The sequence below is a fragment of the Oncorhynchus mykiss genome, chromosome 6 (genome assembly GCF_057628025.1).
Source record: "Oncorhynchus mykiss isolate SJ-2025 chromosome 6, ASM5762802v1, whole genome shotgun sequence".
NCBI lineage: Eukaryota > Metazoa > Chordata > Actinopteri > Salmoniformes > Salmonidae > Oncorhynchus > Oncorhynchus mykiss.
In genome coordinates this window covers 67,595,896-67,620,767 of record NC_143027.1, presented here as the reverse complement: position 1 = coordinate 67,620,767, position 24,872 = coordinate 67,595,896, and the positions used below count along the sequence as shown (strand labels likewise).

The 24,872-nt window shown below is 43.4% G+C and overlaps 1 protein-coding gene across 7 annotated transcripts; it reads left to right on the top strand.

Moving 5' to 3' along the window:
• The first annotated feature begins 58 nt into the window (after positions 1-58).
• On the top strand, positions 59-24,421 carry LOC110526408 (myotubularin-related protein 10). 7 transcript variants are annotated; one of them, XM_021607372.3, is made up of 16 exons: positions 59-908; positions 1,088-1,148; positions 8,278-8,414; positions 9,434-9,506; positions 14,199-14,341; positions 18,200-18,293; positions 18,604-18,751; positions 19,164-19,251; positions 19,510-19,598; positions 19,856-19,986; positions 20,153-20,222; positions 20,579-20,649; positions 20,759-20,931; positions 21,245-21,415; positions 21,580-21,762; positions 22,057-24,421. In XM_021607372.3, exons 1-16 carry the CDS (start codon positions 852-854, stop codon positions 22,678-22,680), a joined length of 2,313 nt encoding a protein of 770 aa, XP_021463047.1. In that variant the 5' UTR covers positions 59-851; the 3' UTR covers positions 22,681-24,421. The 7 variants fall into 7 exon arrangements, with proteins under 7 accessions (XP_021463047.1, XP_090094793.1, XP_090094788.1 ...); XM_090238662.1 differs by having other exon boundaries at positions 262-908; positions 18,579-18,751; XM_090238665.1 differs by having other exon boundaries at positions 266-691.
• Positions 24,422-24,872: the final 451 nt, after the last annotated feature.

Genomic DNA, 24,872 nt, shown 5'->3' with positions numbered 1-24,872 from the left:
GGCGATAGTGTAGACTAAACATGATTAATCATTGTCTTAAATAGACATAAATTAATGGACCAGACGATGCTTGAGGTATCAAGAGAGTAAGCTATAGCACTTTCTGGGGCCCTCCCTACCCTCCGTTGCAGGTCAAAAGCCCTTAAATTGATTTTTTTTCTCCGTTTTTTAAATCATAAATCTGAACAGGAGTCAGTTACAGCTGGTCCCAGATCTGTGCTTGGGGGTGCAACATAGACCGATGCTCCCCCCCCTCCTCCTCCCTCTGTCTCCTCCCGAATGGAAACATGGCCGTTGTGTCCATAGCAAAAAGGATAGCAAAGCCTTGGATATAATGCTGCTAGCTAAATACGAATGTTATCACTGCTGTATGCCAGCAGGGTTTACGTTGTGGAGTTCATCTCCAGTAAATTAGTGAATGAACTCACGGTCTGCAGCTAGGCGTTCGCAAAGTTCTGCGAATGGAATGCTTGCTAGTTAGCTAAAGCTAGCTAGGTTGTTTGACGACGTAAAAGTTGCTTGCTAGCAGCCAATTACAAGGCTAGCTGGCTACTAGTAACTTGCTCGCGAGGAGGACAACCAGAGCTCGCCAGCACAGCACAGCAGCTGTGTTGACACGAAACGAAAAGAGATACCCAGCAAGCTATCCCTGCCTGATCCATATGGGGAAATCTATCTCAAAAAATTGACTGTATTGTTGATTACTTCACATTTTCAGCAGTTTATTTTTTTAGCTGTTATTGTTCTAGCCAAGGGACAAGTTAGTTAATTAACGTGTGACATTCTTTTCTCACTGTAATCTTGGAAGTATCCATTAATCATCTTTAGTTATTGGACTCAAGCTATTAATAATGTTTTCTGTGAAGCCCTTGAAACCGACCTTTAAATCCTACCTTCTGCCTGTACAGGTGAGTAACCTCACTTGACTAGCAAAGTTACTCTGTCCTCGGTATACTTACAGTTACTTGCTATTACTGAGTAGTTCGCTAGCTAGGATTACTTGTTCAATTCACTAGCTATATGTTGTGCATAATTTAGTTAGCTTATTATAGACTAACAAACTATCTCTGTTTTATATTTCATGCAGACCGATCTGAAAAAAACTCCACAGCCACCTATCAAGAAGTTAGAGGCCAAGTTACTTCCAGGTGAGTTTACAGTTCCCTCTGCCACAGCTAGCTTGTTGTTTCTGACTTTTCTATTTGTAACTATCAACTATGTTATGAGTACATAGAGAATACATACATTTAACCACCCATCAAAATATCCCACTCCTGAAAAATAACCAGTAAAGGCTGACCTCATCCAGCTATAGTCTTTATTTTCATGCTAAGGTAGAAGATGACTGATATTTCAATGACCAGCCAGTGAAAACTCCCATATCTCTTCAACTAAATGTAATTTCTTGTTTTGAATGTGTTCTCTGTCAGTGCACCTCACTTGTGGTTTTCCCCACAGGCATTTGGCATCCCATATTGTCGCATCATTAGGCTGTGGTAATCTCATCCAACTGAATGTCCATTTTCTCTGTGCTGTCTCAAGTCACCATGACAATGCAGTGCCTGCCTGGTCCCCATTTCATCACTGCAACTAACTGTGCATAATTTAGCCTTAGTTAGCAATGGGCTAGTTCAGATATGCCACCTTATTTTGCAGTCAAATTCCAGCTCAGAGAGGATGTGAGTTGGTTAATGACTGTCTTAAGGAGGTTACAATAAGAGATTCACAGAGCACCAGTAACTGAAAACTATTTCTTGCCTTTCGTGTGTTTTTCTTGGCAACTTTGAATTTGTAATGCGTGGCAGGGCCTCAGGTTTGTTTACTTTTTTCCATTAAGTTGGCAGTGTTTGTGTGAGCTAAACTGACACCCAACCTCTCCGTATTAAAAGCCAACAACATTCTTATGCATTTCGGTTCATTCATGGCTGTTATGGACGCGGAAGCTCACTGATATAATGGAGCAAGATTGAGAAACACTTGACCATATAACCTTGAAGTGTCATTAGGCCTATATCTGTGTCTGAGGACAAGTTGTGAGTCAGAGGTTGTGCTGTGGGATGAATTTCCCTTTGAGGTGTTCACTCCTTATAATTAAGCAACAGAGGATGGACCTTCCTTCATTCTAAAGTAGATGCGCCTTGCCTCGTTTTATTTACGCTGCTGAAATAATAACTTTATTGCTATTTTCTCTGCTTTGCAGGGCTTTACACTGACTTAAATTGGAAAATGTTTGCATACACAAATACAGTTAGGAACACAATGACTAGTATTTAATGTAATAAAACTAGAATCCTTAATTATTTTTTTTTACATTGCACTGCAATATTTAGGCACATATGTGAGTAAAACTGTCACACTCTGTAGCCCTGCTTTGGTATGTATAGTTTGACCCTTATCTATGTACGCTGATTATTTTATGACGCTGGTATATTTTATAGAGAAATACCGGTTGTTCATTGGCTGGAGGTTTATCTATTGTTATTGCTGGGTTCTGTCAGTGTGTTTCAATGAATGCTGGCAGTGAAAGTAAACATGACGCGCTCACGCAGTGCCACCTGGCCTTGCTTTACAAAATACGATAGTCACCTCCTCTCCCTCAACCTGACTATGAACAGTTTAGCCTACATTGAATCTCAGGTTTGATTTTACACTATGGTCTATGTTCTGATCTTTAGTTCATGGCTCTGTAAGGGTGGCCCTGAATGGAGAGACTTTGGCTTTATTTGTGGGCCTCCCAGCTCCTCGGTAGGGTTGCTATGCGACTTAAATGTGACCCATTCAAAGGGGTCTCTGATTGAATAATCCATTCAAGTGCACACCAACCTGACGAGAGAGAGGACCACAGTGGGGCTAACTCAACAACTCATCTCAACTGTCCTCCTCTCTCTTCTGTCTTCCCCTCTCTCTCTCTGTTCATCTGTCCTCCTCCCTTAATTTCAGTAGCTCTCTGTTTATCTCTCTGTCTTCATCAGGTTCTCTCTTCATCCCTGGCTGGATCCTTTGCTGGCTGCCCACCTCTAATTATTGAACGGTCTGGTTGGGTTTCTCCCTCTTCTCGCTGAATGTTTTTATTTTTCTCCTCCTCTAGGCCTAGTTCTCTCACCCCCCACACTCTCTCTTTCTCTCTCTCGCTCTTTGTATGTGACCTGTGTTTCTGGAGTGTGTGTGGGGGTCCAAACATAGACGACCAACATTGACTGTTTTGTTTAGGCTCCTCGCTGACACACTGTCACCTTTATGACACATGTTCATCTGAACTGTAGGCATCTGTAATGATAGTTAGACAGGTACTGTAATAGATGTCCCGCTGTTGTTTTCTCAGTAGGAGAATGTGAACTGAGGCCTCTTCTGAGGCGGTGGAAAAATGTGCCTGGTAGTGGTGTTTGCATGAGGCAAAGCTAACGGTCTACTCCCAAGCACATTCTCACCTCTCTGACCCACATACTCCTACTGTCCTCAGTCTCTGTTCACCACTTAGTTTGTCAGCACATGAGTTCCGCTCCGTTAATCACACAAGCTATGCTAATATGGGCAAAGTCATGAGTTTCCCAAAATGACGTGTCCTGTCGCTATCCATCAGCAATGTGATGGTGTTACTGGCGCACTGTACTCTACTATTGTACAGGTGGAATGCTGAAGCATATCTGTCCCTTTAACTGCCATCTTTGTGTTGTGACTGAGGCATTTTTCCCTAGTCTCGTGTGACTCAGAGGATTGTGAAAATCACTGTATACAGAGACCATGTTGGGTCTCTGAGCCTGAGTCCCTCGCCACCAGATGTCCAAACTGTGATCTGGTTTGCTAGGTGCTGTACACAAACACAGGTAGCCTGCTTTGAAAGCTACAAAACCACAGGAAGCAAAGCCAGCTTGTGGTTAGTATTGGCAGTTGGCAGGTGTGATCACATGAGTAGCCCTATTTGATTTAGGGTTTTGTGGACTTAGTCAAAAAGGAGAACCTCATCCTAGGAAGTGTTTGTTTCCTCCAGTATGATTACATGATATACATGTTTTTGACATGCCAATCACACACAGGATAGGCCTTGTGATTGTTCTGAATCTGTGTTACCTCTGGTCACATGATAGACCATAACCGTGGCCAATTGACATTTATCTGAATCGGCACTGAAAGTAGCCAACTCTGTGATAAACAGAGAGTGCTATGATGTAAGCGGTTGATGACATGACCACAGTACTGTTTGTTAGATGTTGTGGTAACCCAGGTTACTTACTGGCAGAGTTGCAGTCCAGTGGGGGTTAAAGGCTGCAGTCCAGGCAGTACTGTACTTTTGTGTCAGACCTGTCAGCATTCTGCCTCCACAAAAGAGTTGTTAACTCATCAAGCCAGCAGATTATTAGACCCAGCTTTGGAAGTAAATACAGGGGTGATTGTGGGCGGTTGCTGACTGGTCCTACAATTACAAGAGCAACAACCTATTTCTTCAATCTCTTTCTCTGTTCCTTGTCTGATCTTAATCCATGCTGTGAAACATGACAGTAGAACTCCACCCTACTATACCCACTCCTCATCTTCAATAAGACTCACAGGCCATAAAGTCTTATTGTTACATTATTGTGCCAACGTTAAACATCTTGTGATGCAGTGGCATGGGTGATAAAATGTAGCTTGTTAACAATGTTTAACATGAAATACAGGCGAGAACAAATAGGCCCAGCCTTGGGCGTAATTCATAAGTAACATGTTCACATTTGTTTATTCGTCATCTACAAGGAGTAGCCTTCACAGTGCAAGATCCACCTGCAAGTCAGCATTTCATTGCACCGTGTATTCCATGTCTATATACAGTTGAAGTCGGAAGTTTACATTCACCTTAGCCAAATACATTTAAACTCAGTTTTTCACAATTCCTGACATTTAAATCCTAGTAAAAATTCCCTGTCTTAGGCCAGTTAGGATCACCACTTTATTTTAAGAATGTGAAATGTCAGAATAATAGTAGAGAGAAGGATTTATTTCAGTGTTTATTTCTTTCATCACATTCCCAGTGGGTCAGAAGTTTACATACACTCAATTGGTATTAGTAGCATTGCCATTAAATTGTTTAACTTGGGTCAAACATTTCGGGTAGCCTTCCACAAGCTTTCCACAATAAGTTTGGTGAATTTTGGCCCTTTCCTCCTGACAGAGCTGGTGTAACTGAGTCAGGTTTGTAGGCCTCCTTGCTCGCACACGCCTTTTCAGTTCTGCCCACACATTTTGTATAGGATTGAGGTCAGGGCTTTGTGATGGTCACACCAATACCTTTACTTTGTTGTTCTTAAGCCATTTTGCCACAACTTTGGAAGTATGCTTGGGGTCATTGTACATTTGGAAGACCCATTTGCGACCAAGCTTTAACTTCCTGACTGATAACTTGAGATGTTGCTTCAATATATCCACATAATTTTCCTCCCTCATGATGCCATCTATTTTGTGAAGTGCACCTGTCCCTCCTGCATCAAAGCACCCCCACAACATGATGCTGCCGCACCCGTGCTTCACTGTTGGGATGGTGTTCTTCGGCTTGCAAGCCTCCCCCTTTTTCCTCCAAACAGAACGATTGTCATTATGGCCAAACAGTTCTATTTTTGTTTCGTCAGACCAGAGGACATTTCTCAAAAAAATACGGTATTTTTCCCCATGTGCAGATGCAATCCGTAGTCTTGCTTTTTAATGGCGGTTTTGGAGCAGTGGCTTCTTCCTTGCTGAGCGGCCTTTCAGGTTATGTCGATATCGGACTCGTTTTACTATGGATATAGATACTTTTGTGCCTGTTTCATCCAGCATCTTCACAAGGTCTTTTGCTGTTGTTCTGGGATTGATTTGCACTTTTCGCACTATAGTACGTTCATCTCTAGGAGACAGAATGTGTCTCCTTCCTGAGCGGTTTGACGGCTGCTCGGTCCTATGGTGTTTATATTTGCTTACTATTGTTTGTACAGATGAACGTGGTACCTTCAGGCATTTGGAAATTGGTCCCAAGGATGAACCAGGCTTGTGGAGGTCTACAATTTGTTTTCTGAGGTCTTGGTTGATTTCCTTTGAATTTCCCATGATGTCATGCAAAGAGGCACTGAGTTTGAAGGTAGGCCTTGAAATACATCCACAGGTACACCTCCAATTGACTCAGGCTAATTGACATCATTTGTCAGAAGCTTCTAAAGCCATGACATCATTTTCTGGAATTTTCCAAGCTGTTTAAAGGCACAGTCAACTTAGTGTATGTAAACTTCTGAACCACTGGAATTGTGATACAGTGAATTATACATTAAATAATCTGTCTGTATAACAATTATTGGAAAAATATCTTGTGTCATGCACAAAGTGAATGTCCTAACCGACTTGCCAAAACTGTAGTTTGTTTTAACAAGAAATTTGTGGACTGGTTGAAAAACGAGTTTTAATGACTCCAACCTAAGTGTATGTAAACTTCCAACTGTAAATGTACGGTCAGGCTCTAATTTGAGTGTACGGTCAGGCTCTAATTTGAGTGTACGGTCAGGCTCTAATTTGAGTGTACGGTCAGGCTCTAATTTGAGTGTATGGTCAGGCTCTAATTTGAGTGTACGGGCAGGCTCTAATTTGAGTGTACGGGCAGGCTCTAATTTGAATGTACGGGCAGGCTCTAATTTGCTCATAGACAATGCAGTGTATAATCTGAATGAATGCATCAAAATAAACCAGCTAAATGGAAAGTGACAGATTACTTCTGGGCTGAATGGGTTAAACTCATGCTGACTGAGGGAAAATCTGTCATTTTGACATGTGATGATCCTGTTTACTGTGCTGGGCCTGGTTCGCTTTGGCTGTTCCCTGCCTGTCCTACGGTAACCCTCTGCAAAGCAGCTCCAGCTGTTATAGTCTAGCGATGCTGCAGTGTCACTCACAACCATACTGCCACAATATAGGGAATCACCACTGCACTGCATTCATGTACTAGTCTATCATACAGTCTCTTCTACTTTATGTCTTCACTTCATGCAATGGTAAATTCATGCATAATCTATCATGAAATGCCAGGAATTTTGCACTATGCAAAGGTAGCAGCTGCATTCATTGATCTGGTGATTGTTTAGATTTGAAGCATTTGAGAGAGACAATGGTTCGTCATAAATATTCATGTCCTTCAATGTTGCCAGCGAGGTTGAGAGCTAATTACTGTCAGACCTCTTAGGTCCCTGTTCAGTGACACATCAATAAAATCTACATGAATGGTTTAGTCTAGAAAGTTACAGTCTAGTTTAGGACTGAGTATACCTGTCTTTGATTAAGAGGGGTTTTGATCTGGATGTAAAACTTGAGAGGAGGACCTCGATCCATCAAGCAGCCTTACTAACCAAAGTGGTCTCTGTACGTTTGAGGCTGTGCTCCGTTAAAAGTTTATGCTGGGTTCTCAGTTCTCCTAATGGCAGATCATTTTCCCAGGAGGAGGACAGCTAGGCCCACCTGATCCCCATTCTCTGGCTCATGGGGTTTTCCTGGCAAGCCCGTAGTGCATGTACTGAGTCTGTGAACTCCCACTGAATGGCCAGAGAGAGAGAGTGTGATCCTAGAGTAGAAACAGTCAGCAGTGTATGTGACTCATCATGGGCTCTTTTTTTATTTTGAAAAATAAATACCTCTTGGAGCCGTGTGCATCTGGGCTATGGAGGTAATTAAAAACATCTGTTTGTGAGGAGGAGAGGAAAGTCCTGTAAATGGAGGAAACCCTCATTGGTTCAGACACCAGGTTTGTCAGGCTGTGGGTGTTTTGTCCTGAGATGCTACTGGAACCAAAGAGGGGTTAAAGAGTAGAGGTCACAACGGGCTACTAGGCCTATAGGTTAGGCAACAGAGAGTGTTGTGTTGACCTCCTCTGTCATGAAGAGGTCTAGCTATTCTATGACAGGTATTTCCACCACCCTGACCCAACGCCTCAGACTGGAATATGGGATCATTAGAGCCAATTCGAGGGCCTGAGAGGAGAAATGCACAGATCACACTCCAGCAGCGTAACAGGAGGCCTTTGGCTCGATGGCAGAATCCTGAATGAGACTAGGAGATAGACATCTCAGTATGTGATCATTCCACTTCCATAGCACATTTTCCCAAGCTTCATTCATGTCATATTACTCAGCCATCAGCCCATGTTTTGTTTCATCGCTATAAGACTTAAAATAACTGTGTGGTTAACACTCACACCTTCCATTTCTGTCCCTTTTAGGCCTATGTTTTATACCTCTTTTCTTTGAAACCTAAATGTCATGGTTCATGTTACTTCCTGTTTGTCATTCTCAGGGGAGATTGTGGTGAATGAAGTGAGCTTTGTGAGGAAGTGCATCGGAGCAGATAGCAGTCATGGTGACCTATGGGGGAAGCTGATATGCACCAACTTCAAGGTTTCCTTCATCACCCATGATGCCCTCCCCAAACAGGTATATTTTCAATGTGAGTGCACTCCAGTGGAGGCTGCTGAGGGGAGGACTGCTCATAATAATGACTGGAACGGCGAGAATGGAATGGCATCAGACACATGGAAACCGTGTGTTTGATGTATTTGATACCATTTCACTGATTCCGCTCCAGCCATTACCACGAGCCCGTCCTGCCTAATTAAGGTGCCACCAACCTCCTGTGGTACACTGTTTGCCTCTCTGCCAAAAATGACTGTAGCTCTATGGGCTAGTTACCCAGACACAGATTAATCCGAGACATTCTCCATTAAAATGTATTTTTAGTCCAAGACTAGTCTTAATCTGTGTCCTGGGAGACTGGCCCTACATGATCACACCTGAGTTTATTGGAGATTTATTGGAGAAAGTGTGGTCAAGGTTGTCACATGATAAGCAACATGTGGGATAGGCCTGTTGTGAAATACCCATCAACAAAAAGGTTTGTAGGACACTGGTGTCTTTCTTCCAGTGTCAGATGTTTTTTGTAACCTCCCACCCTGTGCTTTTAGACCACATGTTTTGTGTTAAGCTTATTTTGATGCCTTCACCTCTTAAACAACTTAGTGAGTCATCCCAGATCTGTTTACTTGAAAAACAAAAGTTTATAGGACTCGTGGACGGATTGCACTGCTCTTGGAAATCAGCCTTGATCTTAATGGTCCTCATTGATGGCAAAATTGTGGATTTGCCTTTCAGTGCAAATGGGGTAACTTTTAGATTCACACATTTGCTCGAAAGTTGTCAATGATCTCCATTTATCAGCTGATTCCATGTTAATCATTATATTTCACTGAAATACAAAAACAACAGTATCATCATCAGTGTTCCTGGCAGAGCATTTCCAGATGGTTCAAATATTCTCTTCTCAGCTGTTGATAACGTGGTGCAGTCTCACTCCGCTCCAGTTAAAACCTCTGGTCTCCCTGGAACTATTGTTTGCTTTTTCCCCAGGTACCTACACTCCTCACCATGTTGATCTCTGTGTTGTGTTGTTCTTTCAGAGGTTCCAGGTTGCCAACCGTCTGCTTGGAGAGCACGATGTTCCCCTTGCGTGTGTGGAGCAAGTGGTGACAGGTAAGACCATGTGCTATTATGCTAACCATGGTGATGAGATGGTAAACAAACTCAAACAGCAATCTCCACCAAAATATAACTCTCAGTGGAAAGTAGCCTACTCATATGACACTGGCAGTCCCTTTAGTCCAGAAAAAAAGATCCGTTTAGGTTCCTGACAGGTAATGTTTTTTTTTTAATAGCCTGTGTAAAATAAATTACCTATGAAACGCATTGCCCCTCACGAATCTGTCTTTATGACCGATATAGTGGATTTTGTAAGACCCCCCACACTTCTTGGACCGCTGCAGCTGTAATGCTTAATCTACACCCAGCTGTTGAACTATGAATGCACAATGGACAGGTTGTGCTCTCCTCCTTTGAAATCCCCATTAATGTTTTTTTGTCTGATGGCTGAGGGACCAGTCGGATCTCTCAGATCCAATCACGTCCCATCTGGCTGACCCCAGTCTGTGTGTTTAGGCTGATACCAGGCTGATTTGACACACACCATTGACTTAAACCAGTTTTGGTAACTGCCTGCCTGCTCCCCCTGGACACGGATCCATTTTTAGTATCTCCATAGATGAGGTCATAGCCCAGACAGAGGGCCCTGGCTGAAAAGCCTGTTCCGGATTAACCTTGTTTGTGTAACTCATAGCCTCACTCTCTGCTGACATGGCTGGGAGCGTGGGGCTGTTGTGCTGAGCTGATAGAGCATGAAGCAATGTTTTCTACTCAGTACGCCCTCAACAAAGGTCTTTTATGAGAGCCTTAGCTTGGCAAAATTACTGACCCAACGCTCCACCCACCACAAACTGAGACGAGGCATTGGTCTTATCCTTGTCTGGTAAGGTAGTGAATGTGTGTGCAGGTGGTGGTACACAGGCCAAGACTAGATTCCTGGTGTGCCATGGAAACATGCAAATCATCCCCTTCTGGTTCTAAGATCATTATATACTGAACAAAAATATAAACGCAACATGCAACAAATTCAAGATTTGACTGAGTTACAGTTCATATAAAGAAATCAGTCAATTAAAATAAATACATTTGGCCCTAATCTATGGATTTCACCAGTGGTGGAAAAAGTTCCCAATTGTCATACTTGAGGAAAAGTAAAGATACCTTTTTTTTTAGAAAATGACTCAAGTAAAAGAGTAAGTCACCCAGTAAAATCCTACTTTAGTAAAAGTCTAAGTATTTGGTTTTCAATATACTTAACTATCAAAAGTAAATGTAATTGATAAAATATACTTAAGTATCAAAAGTATGAATCATTTCAAATTCCTTATATTAAGCAAACCAGACAGCACCATCTTCTTCTTGTTTTTTAAAATGTATTTACAGATAGCCAGGGGCACGCTCCAACACTTAGACATCATTTACAAATTAAGCATGTGTTTAGTGAGTCTGCCAGATCAGAGGCAGTAGGGATGACCAGGGATGTTTTCTTGATAAGTGTGTGAATTAGACCATTTTCCTGTCCTGCTAAGCATTGAAAATGTAACGAGAACTTTTGGGTGTCAGGGAAAAGGTAAGGAGTAAAAAGTACATACTTTTGTTTAGGAATGTAGTGAAGTAAAAGTTGTCAAATATTAATAGTAAAGTAGCTAGCTACTTCCAGACACTGTGCTGCTGGCAACAAAAGCCAGAATTAACAATGACCATTGAGAACGCACAACGACTATACCACTTATTTGAAGTCATTACTTTATAACATTGCTCAACATTTTCTTGACATTTGTCAAATAAATGAATTTGTATCTTAAGACCAATAAGCATACTACATACATACTCAATAAATGTATTTTGTCTGTTCTGAATGACGTATCCACTCACTGACGCTCCCTGCCAGTCCGAGCGGGTCCCTTTTCTGCTCTGCTTAGTCGGAGTGTGGGGCTCCGTGCCACATCTAACGCAACCTCGGTCTCCCCAGGGGCAATCAGCAAACGGAGTTAGCCATCTCGTCCTTGTCGCCAAATTGTCAGAGGAAGAGAGACTGCAGATTCTTTCAAACAACAAATGTATTATATGATTTGCAAAAATGATGCAATCAACCATCACTAAGAATAGTCAGAGTTGAAAGCTCTACGAACAGAGTTGGCTCTCAGCTTTTATAGAAAAGTTCAATCTCTTTGTTAATGTGGCAGTTAGCAGATGTGTGCAAACAGGGGTGGGAGACGTAGTGTATAAAAGGCGTTTAGTTTGTCTCTGTAGATTAAGATAGCTGACGTTGCCACCATTGTCTGTTCTTTCCTGCAAGTTTCCATACAGAGGAGTTCCTGCAGATCGTACAAACGGGATGTCACATACTGCGGTCCCACCCAGCTCTTATTTGTACGCCCAGACTTATAACTGTCCCACAAGACAACAAGCCTGCATCAGCGGAAAAAACACTATCATATAACAATGGACAGTTATCTAAGTCAAAACAGCATAGTATGTCTAATTTAGTAATTTTCCACGACAACATTACTACAGTCACCATGCCAATTGCCCACTGTCAACTTGAGACATCTGTGGCATTGTGTTGTGTGACAAAGCTGCACATTTTAGAGTGGCCTTTTATTGTCCTCAGCACAAGGTTCACCTGTATTTCAGCTCATGAGACATGGCACCAACACTTTACATGTTGCGTTTATAATTTTGCTCAGTATATTTCAGAGGGTGAAATAAACAGTTGAATCTTGTGGAAAAGGTTTTACCATATGTAATACTTGAGGAACCTCTGAAAAAGATTATTCTGTATTCAGAATAACATAAGTATATTTAGAGTATTACTCCATAAAGGGTCATCCGAACATGAAGAATGAAGTTCCTCATTTGTTTTTAGACAGCTGAAGTCTGGTGGATTAATTTCAGTTCCTACTTGGTTGAATTTCTCTGAAGCTCTGTGGTGACATAGATAATCTGTTTTCCTGTGTAATATTTGGTCACTCAGCTGCCCACATGTACATTACCCCACACTATACTAGTGTTGTCCCAGATCTGTACTGTATGTGCTTTAGCCTAACTCTAAAAAACATTAGGCTTACAGACCTGGGACCAGGCAACTACTGTTACTATTTGCCTATCCATTAGCCCTAATAATGTGTGCACCTTAGCCACGCTCAAGGTACTAAACGATATCATAACCGCCATCGATAAAAGACAGTACTGTGCAGCTGTCTTCATCGACCTGGCCAAGGCTTTCGACTATGTCAATCGCCACATTCTTATCGACAGACTCAACAGCCTTGGTTTCTCAAATGACTGCCTCGCCTGGTTCACCAGCTACTTCTCAGACAGAGTTCAGTGTGTCAAATCGGGGGGCCTATAGTCCGGGCCTCTGGCAGTCTCTATGGGGGTACCACAGGGTTCAGTTCTCGGGCCGACTCTTTTCTCTGTATATATCAATGATGTTGCTCTTTCTGCGGGCGATTCCCTGATCCACCTCTACGCAGACGACACCATTCTGTATACATCTGGCCCTTCTTTGGACACTGTGTTAACTAACCTCCAAACGAGCTTCAATGCCATACAACACTCCTTCCGTGGCCTCCAACTGCTCTTAAATGCTAGTAAAACCAAATGCATGCTTTTCAACCGTTTCGCTGCTTGTACCCGCCCGCCCTACCAGCATCACTACTCTGGATGGTTCTGACTTAGAATATGTGGACAACTACAAATACCTAGGTGTCTGGCTAGACTGTAAACTCTACTTCCAGACTCATATTAAACATCTCCAATCCAAAATTAAATCTAGAATCGGCTTCCTATTTCGCAACAAAGCCTCCTTCACTCACGCCGCCAAACTTACCCTTGTAAAACTGACCATCCTACCGATCCTCGACTTCGGCGATGTCATTTACAAAATAGCTTCCAACACTACTCAGCAAACTGGATGCAGTCGATCACAGTGTCATCCGTTTTGTCATCAAAGCCCCATATACCACCCACCACTGCGACCTGTATGCTCTTGTCGGCTGGCCCTCGCTACATATTCGTCGCCAGAGCCACTGGCTCCAGGTCATCTATAAGTCTATGCTAGGTAAAGCTCCTCCTTATCTCAGCTCACTGGTCACGATAACAACACCCACCCGTAGCACGCGCTCCAGCAGGTATATCTCACTGGTCATCCCCAAAGCCAACACCTACTTTGGCTACCTTTCCTTCCAGTTCTCTGCTGCCCAATGACTGGAATGAATTGCAAAAATTGCTGAAGCTGGAGACTTATATTTCCCTCACTAACTTTAAATATCAGCTATCAGAGCAGCGAACCGATCGCTGCAGCTGTACATAGCCCATCTGTAAATAGCCCATCTAATCTACCTACCTCATCCTCATATTGTTTTTATTTACTTTTCTTCTCTTTTGCACACCAGTATCACTACTTGCACATCATCTGCTCATCTATCACTCCAGTGTTAATTTGCTAAATTGTAATTACTTCGCTACTATGGCCTATTTATTGCCTTACCTCCTCATGCCATTTGCACACACTGTATATAGACTTTCTTTTTTTCTATTGTGTTATTGACTACGCTTGTTTATTCCATGTGTAACTCTGTTGTTGTTGTTTGTGTCGCACTGCTTTGCTTTATCTTGGCCAGGTTGCAGTTGTAAATGAGAACTTGTTCTCAACTAGCCTACCTGGTTAAATAAAGGTGAAATACATTTTTTATAGCACTGTCTCGCCCCTGGTCTTTGTTTTGTGTTTGTTCCTCTCAGTGAACGATGCTAAGGGGAAGCAGAAGGTTCTGTGTTCCAACCAGAAGCTGAAGTTTAATCCCACCGAGCTCATCCTTTACTGCAAGGACTTCCGAATCATCAGGTTCCGCTTCGACGAGGCTGGGCCCCAAAGCGCCAAGAAGGTTTGCGATATAAGCTTTCTGAACAAAATTGACATTTTTGATGTATAAACACTATATACATTTACATGGTGTTGACTCTTGAATTGTACCTGAGGCTAGATACCAGCCATCTAGCATGGTAATCCTCCAACTCAACTCTGCCTCACCACTACAGTGGATTAGTTTCTAAGAGGATTTCACTGGTAATTCACTGTGGAGTGGAATGCCTCTGCTGTCAGTATAGCTGTTCCCAAAAGACTGCCACTGTCAGATTTAAATATTTTTTAATCATCTCTTGCTAGCCTACATGATTATCAGTGTTAAGTCCCATTATGTGAGTATGAGCGCAAACATGCTGGCAATGACACTAGTTAATCCTTTATTTTGGATGCGAAAAAATGCCATGTGTACTATGTCCTCTCCCAGAAAACCAAACAGGACTGTATGTGTATGGTAACCCCATTGACAAACACACTGAGGAGGCCCTTCTTGGGCGATGTAGGCTTCCCTGTATCCTCCTTTCTGTGCCTTTCCTCCCCTCTCCACCCCTCTTCTCCCCTCTTCTATTTCTGACAGCAAAGCCAACAAACAGGCCTGGTCAAGAGCATTCACCTGGAGTTTTTATTTATTTTTATTTCACCTTTATTTAACCAGGTAGGCTAGTTGAGAACAAGTTCTCATTTTACAACTGCGACCTGGCAAATATAAAGCAAAGTTGTGCGAAACAAACTACAACACAGAGTTACACATGGAATAAACAAACATGCAGTCAATAAAACAATATAAAAAAATAAAGTCTGTATACAGTGTTACCGAGCCCTGTGGGCCTGTTGTGCTCATTCTAGACAATGTGATGCAGTGAGAAGGAGCCGGGTAGGAGGGAGAAGGAGCCGGGTAGGAGGGAGAAGGAGCCGGGTAGGAGGGAGAAGGAGCCGGGTAGGAGGGAGAAGGAGCCGGGTAGGGGGGAGAAGGAGCCGGGTAGGGGGGAGAAGGAGCCGGGTAGGAGGGAGAAGGAGCCGGGTAGGAGGGAGAGGGAGCCGGGTAGGAGGGAGAAGGAGCCGGGTAGGAGGGAGAAGGAGCCGGGTAGGAGGGAGAGGGAGCCGGGTAGGAGGGAGAAGGAGCCGGGTAGGAGGGAGAAGGAGCCGGGTAGGAGGGAGAAGGAGCCGGGTAGGAGGGAGAAGGAGCCGGGTAGGGGGGAGAAGGAGCCGGGTAGGGGGGAGAAGGAGCCGGGTAGGAGGGAGAGGGAGCAGGCTAGGGGAGAGAAGGGAGCCGGGTAGGGGGGAGAAGGGAGCCGGGTAGGGGGGAGAAGGGAGCAGGCTAGGGGAGAGAAGGAGCCACCCTGGATATAACCTGCAAGCCCCTTGGAACATATGAAGCCGGATAGAGAGGTTTTAAAGTCACCACAAAAAACAACCAGGGAACAAAACAACCATTCAGCCCTCTAGTTTCTGATCACTCTGCAAACACAGATGCTGTGCACCCCAGGTTCTGGTCCAAAGGTGAATAATTCTGTGTTATGTGGAGTAAGGCCTCCAAGAGTTCTTAGCAGCAGCCCTGAGTCCTCTGCATGGCCATGGCAGGGAGACTGCAGACCATATATCTTCCTGACAGCCTGCGTCTATGTACACACGTGACCTTAGATCTCCAGCCAGAGCGCATGGTGCATGCCACGTGGGAGCAGTTTGTCAGAGAAAGGGGGAGCTAGCGCTTGAAGCCCCTCAACACACACCTGAAAGATGTTGAACTAAGAAGTAACTATTAACATTACCTGGCTACTCTGCCTTCCAGGGGGGGGGGGGGGGGTCTTGGGCACTGTTATGACAGCTGTTTAGAAGTCCAATGGTAACTCCTGGTTGTTTCTGATTACACATGGTGTTTTTTATGAATGGGTGTTTCTGCTGTAAGTATTGGAATGGTACAGAGTGGGATTTAACTGCACTCCCTGTGTCTATTTCTATATGGGGACACACCGTGTAATTACTGTGGGGAGCTAAACCAGGGCTTGGTCCTTTTTCTTTGTGACATATGGAATGAAGCCATTCTATAATAGCTTATTATACCAAAGGAATTTACAGAGTTGGGAGCAGTCTCTCAAATATACACAGAGGCACACACACACACATACATACATGAACACAAGTTCCTTCCTTGTGTCCTGTGTTTTGGTCGCAGCTCCTCCAATGAATGGACAGCATTGTGTAATTCTATGCCACTGCCACTGATGGAAAGCTCCAAATGCCAGACTCAGTCCTCTATCCCAATAGAAATAGGCGTTCTGCTAAGGTTTGCTTTCCTAGGTTTCACTTAAATGAAATCCTGGCTGCCACGCTTAACTCTGACTGCTTGGAGCAACTTAGCTACCCAGATCGTCTCAAGGCACACTTACAAATACATGATTATGGTTCAATGGTTGAAGTCTTTCAAATGTTTGCCGTTGCTTTTCAACGTTTGCCTTTTATTAGAAATAGTGAGACATAAATTAATGTCTTTGTCACTCCCTTAAAATGAAATACAGCATGTGGTGAAATGACTTGTGTTTTTTATTAATGGTCAAATTCAAGTTTGACGATCTATTTTACTCTTCATAGTATTCCTGTGTGTGAGTTCTATCTACCCTTCAAGGCGTAGAAAACATGACTTAGTGCCTCAGCTGTTGAGGATGTCTGGGCTAAATAATACATTCTGCTGTTTAAATGGTGGAATCTTGTAGTAAAGTTAGAGGCCCCTTGTAGCCAAGGCACAGCTTGAAGTGGTATTAAAAGTTCCCAAGCAGGTTCCTGAGTCTTTAGCCAATAAAAGCATCACCTCCAAATGAATAAAAACAACTCCTGTAAGAGGTGAACAGAAAAACACTCTGGCCGTGGTCAGCAGACTCCGAGGCAGCCAGAACGTGCCTCAAAGAGCATTTCAAAGACACAACTGATTGAAAAGGGACAGCATATCCTATGGAGTCACTGAAACCTGTCTCCATTCACAGTACAGAATTATCTGCCGTCACATCTTAAAGATTCTAGCTGACCATCTCCCTTAGATTGTATTGTTGGGGCCAGGATATTTTCCAGACTCCCTGACCTGACAAGTGGTGCATTTCCATACAGGACTTACCGCAGTGTTTTACCCAAAAGTTTAAGACTTTTCTGTTTCCATTTATGTGTGCCGGCACCCATGTCATTGGACCATGGCTCCTGCAGATCTGCTCTCACCTGGGGCCAAAGCCAGGCCACTGCTACTTTTCAGCCTGCATTTACATAACAATGGTTTACTATGAACTTTAACACCTCACAAAACAACTGTTTTGATTCTTCAGAGGTTGTTTATTCTGCTCTTCACTAGTCCTCACTGCCAGCCGTAGCTATGGAAACAATTTCCCTAGTATAAAATAAAGGTGTATACTCTGGTGTTACAGTCAAAAAGCAGCAAAGGGAAACTAGGCCCTACAGTGCATTCGGAAAGTGTTCAGACCCCTTCCACATTTTATGTTATGTTACAGCCTTATTCTAAATTTTATTGAATTGTTCCCCCCCCCCCCCCCCCCCCCCCTCAACAATCTTAACACAATACCCCATAATGACAAAGCAAAAACACAAGTTTTTAGAAATCTTAGCAAATGTAAAAATATATATATTTCGTTTATTTTTATTTTTAATACATTTGCGAATAAATCTAAACCTGTTTTACTTTGTCATTATGGGGTTTGTAAGTAGATTGCTGAGGAAAACATATGAATGTTATCCATTTTAGAATAAGGCTGTAACGTAACAAAATGTGGAAAAAGTCAAGGGGTCTGAATACTTTCCAAAGGCACTGTATGTACTGTATATTTACCTGTTCAGTTCCTTCCTTTTGAAGTCATGTGTTTACCCCACCCTGTGATTTAAGGTTTGCCTGGCCATCGCTCACTACTCCCAGCCCGCTGATCCCCAGCTGCTGTTTGGCTTTGAGTACATAGGGAAGCAATACTATGGATCCTTGGGTAGGTATACAGTACACTGCTTAATCATCTGGTTCTGACTGAAAAGGCTTTGACACACCCTTATTCCCTGTGGCCTGCCAAACTGTTCTAGCTATCAATAGCATCCCCACTGTACATGTCTTGACATGTGAGGAACCTAAAGGAAAACATGCCGACATACACTGTTAACGGAACAATGTGATCAATTGAGTTTTGTTGGAACACCGGGGCATCAACAGATATTTACAATTGTTGCAATGTTTGAGTTGAAGGAAATACAGCAAGCAGGTGTGTGTCTTTAATTAGCAAGAACTCACTGCTACATGTGCAGGGGAGCAAGTTAATGGCGTAGATCCCGGAGGAGGACTGCAGATGCCCCTGTTTGACCGGCCCTCTGAATGGGACCGAGAGATCAAGAGAACAGGTGCAGCAGAGTGGAGGGTGTGCTCCATCAACGAGGGCTACGTCGTCTCACCCAGGTGGGGCCCACATAGTTTAGGGGAGTGGGGATGAGGGGGAGGGAGGGTTACTGCAGGCGTTCAGCTCATTTTCTAAACGACATCATGGATTATTACCAGATTTGGATTATGATTAACATAGCTCATTAGAGTGTCATAATCCTCATCAGGCAGAATGGTAATACTTTATGTAACACACTTAGGTAATGGCTTACATTGACACTTTATGTAATAGAATCTTTGTGGAGATGGAAATGTAGTAATTGCTTCACTTGCTGCCACAGAATTGGAGTTATTTATTTTCATATTGTGGTGAACCATTTCAGGCTCTGCTGTGGATAATATGACGCCTGACTCAGTGACATCAAATGTTAACCTCTTGCCATTTGGAGCATCTCTAATGCATATTTCCCTCTTATATATCTCTCTCCAGTCTCCCAGAGTACTTTGTGGTCCCAGTGTCCCTGGCGGATCAAGACCTGAAGCAGTACCTATGTTTTTTCACTGCTCACCGCATCCCTGTGAGTGGCCAGCCTCTTTCATCCCAAAAAACAACCGCTTTTGCTTAATAAAAGCCTTTCTTGCTGTTTTAGACAGAATTCCCTAGACCGACTGTTTCTATCAAGTATTAATGACTCCTATTTGTTAAGTGCTTTGAGAGGAGTGACTATGCATTTGAGCGTATGTGAGTGTTTGTAAGTGAGAGAACAAGGGGGACCGTTTGTGTGTGACTGCTGAAACATGACTAGGTGGTGTGTGTTTGTGTGTGTTTCCCTTAGTTGTGGTGCTGGAATCACCCCAACGGGAGTGCCCTGGTGCGCATGGCCAGCATCAGTGACCCACTGCAGCAGAGAAAGCTGGACCAGAGGTATAATAAGACTCCATTTATATTTGTTGATGTTTTCATATTGTTTACTACAATCATCTGTTTTCAATTTCCTTTCAAATAGTGTGATTATCATGTCAGCACTGTGATTTGTTATTTTGGCATAACTGACAAGTGAGATTGCCAAACTATTCTGTCCAGACTCGCAGTACCAAAGAGAAGTAAATAAACTGCTTGTCAAATAAGCAGTGCTGTTAAGACCATTTCCAACAGTCTTTTCCTGCTCTGTGTTGTGGTAGGATCTGTAGTGCCATAACAAAGAGCCACCCACAGCGCAGTGACGTCCTCAAGTCCGACCTGGACAAGAACCTGCCCAACATCCAGGACATCCAGGCTGCCTTTGTCAAAGTGCGGCAGATCTGTGTCATCGGTAAGTCGGAGGAATTGAAATCAATCAATCAAATGAATGTTGTGATTTATTTGTTGCTTAATTCATTTTTTTATGAAGGCCCTTTGTTGTTCTTAGGCTTTTATTGCTGCTCTTAGGGATTCTGAAAGCTCTTGGGATGTTTGACTGTGTGTTTGTTTGTGTGCAGAGCCCTTTGAGGAGTCTGAGGAGAAGTGGCTGTCGTCCATGGAAAGCTCTCGATGGCTGGAGTATGTCAGGTATGTGCAAATATTTAGACGCCACTGGCCCAGCAGGTTGGCCCAGCAGGTTGGCTCACCATGCTGTTTGCACTGGCATTGCCGCTGTCCTGTCCTGCATGAAGTTTCATTTAGAAAAGTACTAGCATTGACAGACGCTCCTGCTGGTTCTCTCTCTAACATCTGGTATTTATATTAGTCCTTTTATTTACATTTTTTAATGGTGGTAATATTTCATGAACAAGAACAGGATCATTTTGGTTGGACTCAACTTCTGGTCAGAGTTAATGAATGTCGTACTTAAAATGTATGTGTAAATGTTACATATTTGTACCTAGAGTAAAGTCAACTGTATCCTTTCATATTCCTGTCTCCAGGGCCTTCCTGAAGCATTCAGCCGAGGTAGTCTACTTGCTGGAGGGAAAACATGTGTCTGTCATTCTGCAAGGTAAAGAAATGCATGGTTTTGTCCTTTAGTCGTGTGTGTGTCTGTCTGTCTGTCTCTGTCTGACCTGTATTTCTCTCCTCTTCTCTTCTTTTCTCTCTTCTCTCTCCAGAGGAAGAAGACAGGGACCTGAGCTGTGTGGTGTCCTCTCTGGTACAACTGATGCTGGACCCTCACTTCCGTAGCCTCACTGGCTTCCAGAGCCTGGTGCAGAAGGAGTGGGTGATGGCTGGCCATCGCTTCCTCCACCGGTGCAACCATTTGAAGAAGAATGACAAAGAGGAGGTAGGCTTAGTCTATTTGCATACTTGACATGGAGCTTGACATGTAGATGTACTTTGAAATGTTGTCATTGTTTTTGTGTCCAGTGATTTTAGTAATTTAGCAAACACTTTTAACCTTAATTGCTCCTGTAAGTCGCTCATGATAAGTGCCTTGCTCAAGGGCACATCAACAGATTGTTCACCTAGTCGGCTCAGGGAGTCAAACCAGCAACCTTTTGATTACTGGCCAAACGGTTTTAATCGCTAGACTACCTGCCGCTCTTAATCACAATATTCTCTACCTTTCCCCCGCTTCCTCTCCTCCATCCCCTCAGTCTCCTCTGTTCCAGCTGTTCCTGGACTGTGTGTGGCAGATTATAAATCAGTACCCAGCAGCCTTTGAGTTCACTGAGACGTACCTGACTGTGCTCAGTGACAGCATGTGGATCCCTGTCTTCAGCACCTTTCTCTTCAACTGTCCCCAGCAGCGCACTGAGAACAGCATGGTGAGGAGCTCACACACACACAAAGCCACAAACACAGGAAGTTCCCCCTCAACAACATAGTTGTGCGTTGACGGAGTTGAATACAACCGCCTCTGATATGATGCAGCTCAGATCTGTGTGCAGCTGTGTGCAGTATTAGTAACCTTAACTGTCCTCCTCCACAGGATTTTGCTAAGAGTAAGTGCATCCCTATGGGGGAAGAGAAGGCCCTGCGTTTCCCCCCTGTCTGGGACTGGTCACAGCAGTTCACCCCCAAAGACCAGGCCCTCTTCAACAACCCTATGTATGTTGGAAAAGGTGCCACCTGTGTTCAGAATGGAACAGTGAAGTCCTTTAGACGCACCAAGGTCAGTTTGCTCTCTTTGTTTGAGAATGCAAATGAATACAGTTAAAGAGAGAGTTGTCAACTACCCCTTAACAGGATAAGTACATTTCAATTCTAGATGTGTAAATTAGGGAGCTTTGCAAGAATAGCTATGCAAGACTATCCAGGGACCGTCCCAGATGCCTGGAAATAACCTGAATTCATGAAGATCAAAATGTCATGTCCATCAAAGTAAAATCAACACCATCTACATGTATACATTCTAAATTCTAAATTAAATAACTTGTAAATGAGTGTGTGTTCCTTTCTCTTCCAGAAAAACTACAGTTCTACACTCCGAGGGATGCCCTCTTCTCTGAGGAACATCCTGATGGACGGCCATGACAGCCTCACCCTGTCCAGGCGGAACTCCCTGGTTCCGCGGCTCAAACCAGACTTCTCCCAGATCAGAGAGGTGGTGGAGAGCCCAACAGAGCGCTTCTTCAGGGACTGGGTCTCCCGGCCCGCAGACCTACAGGGGATGCTCATCCCCCAGCTCCTGCCTTCACACCTGGCCCTGTGGAGGCTCTACTTCCTGCGCTGGGTCCCTGAAGCCAGCATCCCCAAGGGCGGCCCTGTAACCGCATACCACAAGCTCTCCCAGCTGGCTGATGAGGTAGAGAAGCTGCAGAGCCAGCTACGCCAGTACAAGGGGGCCACTCCGGCCAGCACAACGACCTCCACCCCCAGCGCCCCCCAATCAGACCACAGCAGGATGTACTTTAAGGCCGGTTCCACCCACGAGTCCTCTTCAACTCCAGAGTACCTCAGCTCCTCCTTCCCCTTCTCTCCCGTGGGGAACATGTGCCGCCGCAGTATCCTGGGCACTCCTCTCAGCAAGTTCCTGAACGGGGCAAAGATATGGCTCTCCACTGAAACTCTGGCCAATGAGGCACTCTGAGGTCCCGTGGCTAAAGTTCTCACTCAAATCAGTGCTTAGAGTCCAGAAGGGATGTCCTATCATGCTGGAGGCTGGAGGCTAGCTCAGTTGAATGTGATGATGTGGCTGTTTGTTTTTGCACAAGATTATTATTCTTTGCTTAAATCACACATTTCTTCAGGGGTTTGCCAGGGTTGCTCTCTGTAGGAAGTCAATTTTGATTTCCAGTTTCACTTTCTAGTTTTAGATTCAGTTGAGTACGTAGAAGAATGTTAGTGGAATATGATTTTGTAGTGACATTGATGTAGTGCTGATGACACTTTGCTGCGAAGGAAAAAAGTTATGAGGAGGAGTTAAATCTGTGGTAGACGCTTATCGCTTTATTTGTATCACTTAGTTTAGTTGTATTTCTAGAGACCTTCTGGTAAGGTACTGCATTATTTCTAGAATGAATAATAACTAAATAGTGAAAGGAGAAGGGCAGACAGGGCTATTTACTATTAGGCCTTCTTGCAGGAAATGATCTTCAATCACACAACACACCAATAAAATGCCAGGGAACTGGCACTGGAAAATGTCTTCACCGTTCGAGACAATACATTTGTGGACATTCATCAATCAACTTTTCCCTTGATGGCTTTGGCATTGAAATGCATCAGTTTCTGGACATGTATGTTTTGGAGCTGTGGGTAGTAAAGAACTTCTGGGCAGGCTGGATACCTGTCCTATCATTACTGTACACCCACACAGCCTGAACTGATGCTGCTAATGGCTGGACGCCGCCTGAACTGATGCTCAGACAATCATCATGTCTATTCACCATAGTCAGGTGATTTGTTTCAGAGTGGGTTTGAAGTGGAGATATGTAAACAGTTGGAATCTGTTTTCTCTAATGAGCCCTCATTGCTCCTTCACCTGATATTAACAAGACAAATCCCAAATATGAAGTGAAGCTGTATGAAATAACTACTGGTAATGGTGATTGTTGTTTGAATTCTGAGAAGGTGAAAATAATATTGGCAAATAATGTACAGTTTTATTGCTTGAAATGACTTATTTTACAATTTTCTAATTATGGTACTCACTGTTTTTTAGCCCCAACTTCTAGTTTATATTCCATTAATGCACAGCCCTTGTTTTAGTTTACCACTAATTCACAGCATTGGTGCACTCAGCAGTTATTGTATAAGAATTGTGTTCTTCATTTGACACAATTTGATATTGATCAACAGTGCACATATTTATTCAGTAATGCAAATGGTCTAAAACAGGAATGTAGGAAATTCCATTTTAGATGGAAATTTGGTTTACTTACTGTGTTCAATGTACCGGTTCACTTATTCTGCTATGCATGTTGTTACCACCCAGAGTAATGACATTAAGAGAGACTGAGTACTTCAAAAGCTGCATCTGGAAGCCAAATTTAGGTGCTTGATCTGAAGTACCATGTTGGGATTAATGTTATGTTGTACATTTGTGCTCTGTGGAGTGTCAATATGTTAGGTCAAGTTTGGAGATGCACATTTAATGCTTGCAGAACACTTGTTGGAAAATTGAGGGTTCTGAAGTGCAAAAGCACTGTCAACACTCTGACCACAGGGGATCACAGCTGTAAGGCCAAATGTCAATGTTAAAGAATTTAGAGCAAACAAAAATGCTAACAATTTCTGAAGTTGTCGTTGTTTTTTGTTATGGGGGAGATGTGTTTTAAAATTCCTGTACTCAGTATTTCACAGACATCCAATAAAATGGCTGCAACGCTTGTGACTGGGCTGGATTACGAAGCTGTCAAAATGAGACGATTAGCAATGTCTGCAACACAGATTTGAGGGAAACTGAAAATATTCCCATGCTATTCAAAATAATATATTAACCATGCTATATACAGGTCTGATTACATTCAAACCAAATCATACTACAGTCAGTGTATGGATAAGAAAATGCAAAGCTACTGTACACTCTAACGTATATCAATAAGCATGCCACCAGCACCCCCTGCTGTAAATTCGGAGCATCAACCGGGAAAATTGCAAAAACAACACGTCACAATAATATACCGGTACTGTAAATCTGAGAAATGACTGCATTCGTATTTCAAGCACCTCCTAACGAATCTCAAGGAGATACCCATAATGGCTAAAATACCACCCGTTTTCATTGCCTGAGGATTGCCATTTAGAGAGGAACAAGGCAATGTGTGTTCTAAAGGGAAA